Source organism: Limulus polyphemus, unplaced genomic scaffold (assembly GCF_000517525.1).
Source record: "Limulus polyphemus unplaced genomic scaffold, Limulus_polyphemus-2.1.2 Scaffold12937, whole genome shotgun sequence".
Lineage (NCBI taxonomy): Eukaryota > Metazoa > Arthropoda > Merostomata > Xiphosura > Limulidae > Limulus > Limulus polyphemus.
In genome coordinates, this window is record NW_013678547.1 from 1 (window position 1) to 1,857 (window position 1,857).

The 1,857-nt window shown below is 36.1% G+C and overlaps 1 protein-coding gene across 1 annotated transcript in view; it reads right to left on the bottom strand.

Moving 5' to 3' along the window:
* Positions 1-772: 772 nt before the first annotated feature.
* The window catches only part of LOC106477130 (probable Xaa-Pro aminopeptidase P), a gene marked incomplete at its 5' end in the record, with an annotated part of 8,943 nt that continues 7,858 nt past the window's right edge, over positions 773-1,857 (bottom strand). Inside the window, 2 exons of the mRNA XM_013937721.2 lie at positions 773-887; positions 1,295-1,390. Of these exons, the coding sequence (XP_013793175.1) occupies positions 802-887; positions 1,295-1,390 (182 nt within the window). The remainder of the gene's footprint in view (positions 888-1,294; positions 1,391-1,857) is intronic.

A 1,857-nucleotide genomic window follows, 5' to 3' on the forward strand; every position in this document is an offset into this window, starting at 1 on the left:
GTTAAGTGTGGTTTGTTAGGTTCTACCACCTTGACCCACTGTCCGATGATATTGTTGTACGACAAGTTAAGTGTGGTTTGTTAGGTTCTACCACCTTGACCCACTGTCCGATGATATTGTTGTACGACAAGTTAAGTGTGGTTTGTTAGGTTCTAACACACTGACTCACTGTCCGATGATATTGTTGTACGACAAGTTAAGTGTGGTTTGTTAGGTTCTAACACCTTGACCCACTGTCCGATAATATTGTTGTACGACAGGTTAAGTGTGGTTTGTTAGGTTCTAACACATTGACCCACTGTCCGGTGATATTGTTGTACGACAGGTTAAGTGTGGTTTGTTAGGTTCTAACACACTGACCCACTGTCCGATGATATTGTTGTACGACAGGTTAAGTGTGGTTTGTTAAGTTCTAACACATTGACTCACTGTCCGGTGATATTATTGTACGACAGGTTAAGTGTGGTTTGTTAGGTTCTAACACACCGACTCACTGTCCGGTGATATTGTTGTACGACAGGTTAAGTGTGGTTTGTTAAGTTCTAACACATTGACTCACTGTCCGGTGATATTGTTGTACGACAGGTTAAGTGTGGTTTGTTAGGTTCTAACACACTGGTGATATTGTTGTACGACAGGTTAAGTGTGGTTTGTTAGGTTTGATATTGCTGTTAGAACCAGTGCTGTAATATAAGTAACATCGCATCTGATTAAATTAATTTCTGTTATTTTTGCATTACATAGTTTACCGCTAACAATAAATGTGAAACTTGTCAGTAAAAGCGTAAATAAAAGTAAAACTTACCGAACGATATCCTCAGACAGGAAGGCATAGCCCTTAAACAAAGGGTTGTAAGGGATGTCATTTCCACGAAGGTTCAGCAACCCTGTTAACACAACCCCTGTCAGAAACCCTCTACCACTCCACATTTTGATATTCAATAAATCAGTTTGAATCTATTTCAGTATTTCTTCTTCTCATCTTACGTGTAAATCAGGTTTTACACGTTAAGTAATGTTTCCCCAAATCAAAAACCGAAACTGAAACTTACAAACTACGTTGTCTAGACTTCTTGCTGCAGATCAAGAAACGGAAACTGAAACTTACAAGCTACGTTGTCTAGACTTGTTACAATGATTGGTAGAGATCTTGAAACCGAAACTGAAACTTACAAGCTACGTTGTCTAGACTTCTTGGTGCAGATCAAGAAACCGAAACTGAAACTTACAAGCTACGTTGTCTAGACTTGTTGTAATGATTGGTAGAGATCAAGAAACCGAAACTGAAACTTACAAGCTACGTTGTCTAACTCTGTGATAATGATCCCTCCCACTCCTTCCTCCTTCAACTTTGCTCTGACGTCTTCCACTTTATCTTCCCATCGTTTTCCTTCAATTTGTAGTTATTATTGTGACAATAAAATTAAAAAAACGAAAAATTAGGCCAACCACAAAATAAGAAAGGTATATTTCCATTCTTCTTGAGTGGATTAGAAACTGACCCTTTTAGTTAACACATTTTATTGTATATATCCTTGGTAATCGTAGAAAAATAACATGATAAAACTTTTGTAAGTCAGTAATCCTTGTTAGACAAAATTTTGTTTCATTTGTTTTAGTAAAACTTTTATAACCAACAGGTTTTAGTTTCACTTATGGTTAAAACTTTTATAACCAACAGGTTTTAGTTTCACTTATGGTTAAAACTTTTATAACCAACAGGTTTTAGTTTCACTTATGGTTAAAACTTTTATAACCAACAGGTTTTAGTTTCACTTACGGTTAAAACTTTTATAACCAACAGGTTTTAGTTTCACTTATGGTTAAAACTTTTATAACCAACAGGTTTTAGTTTCA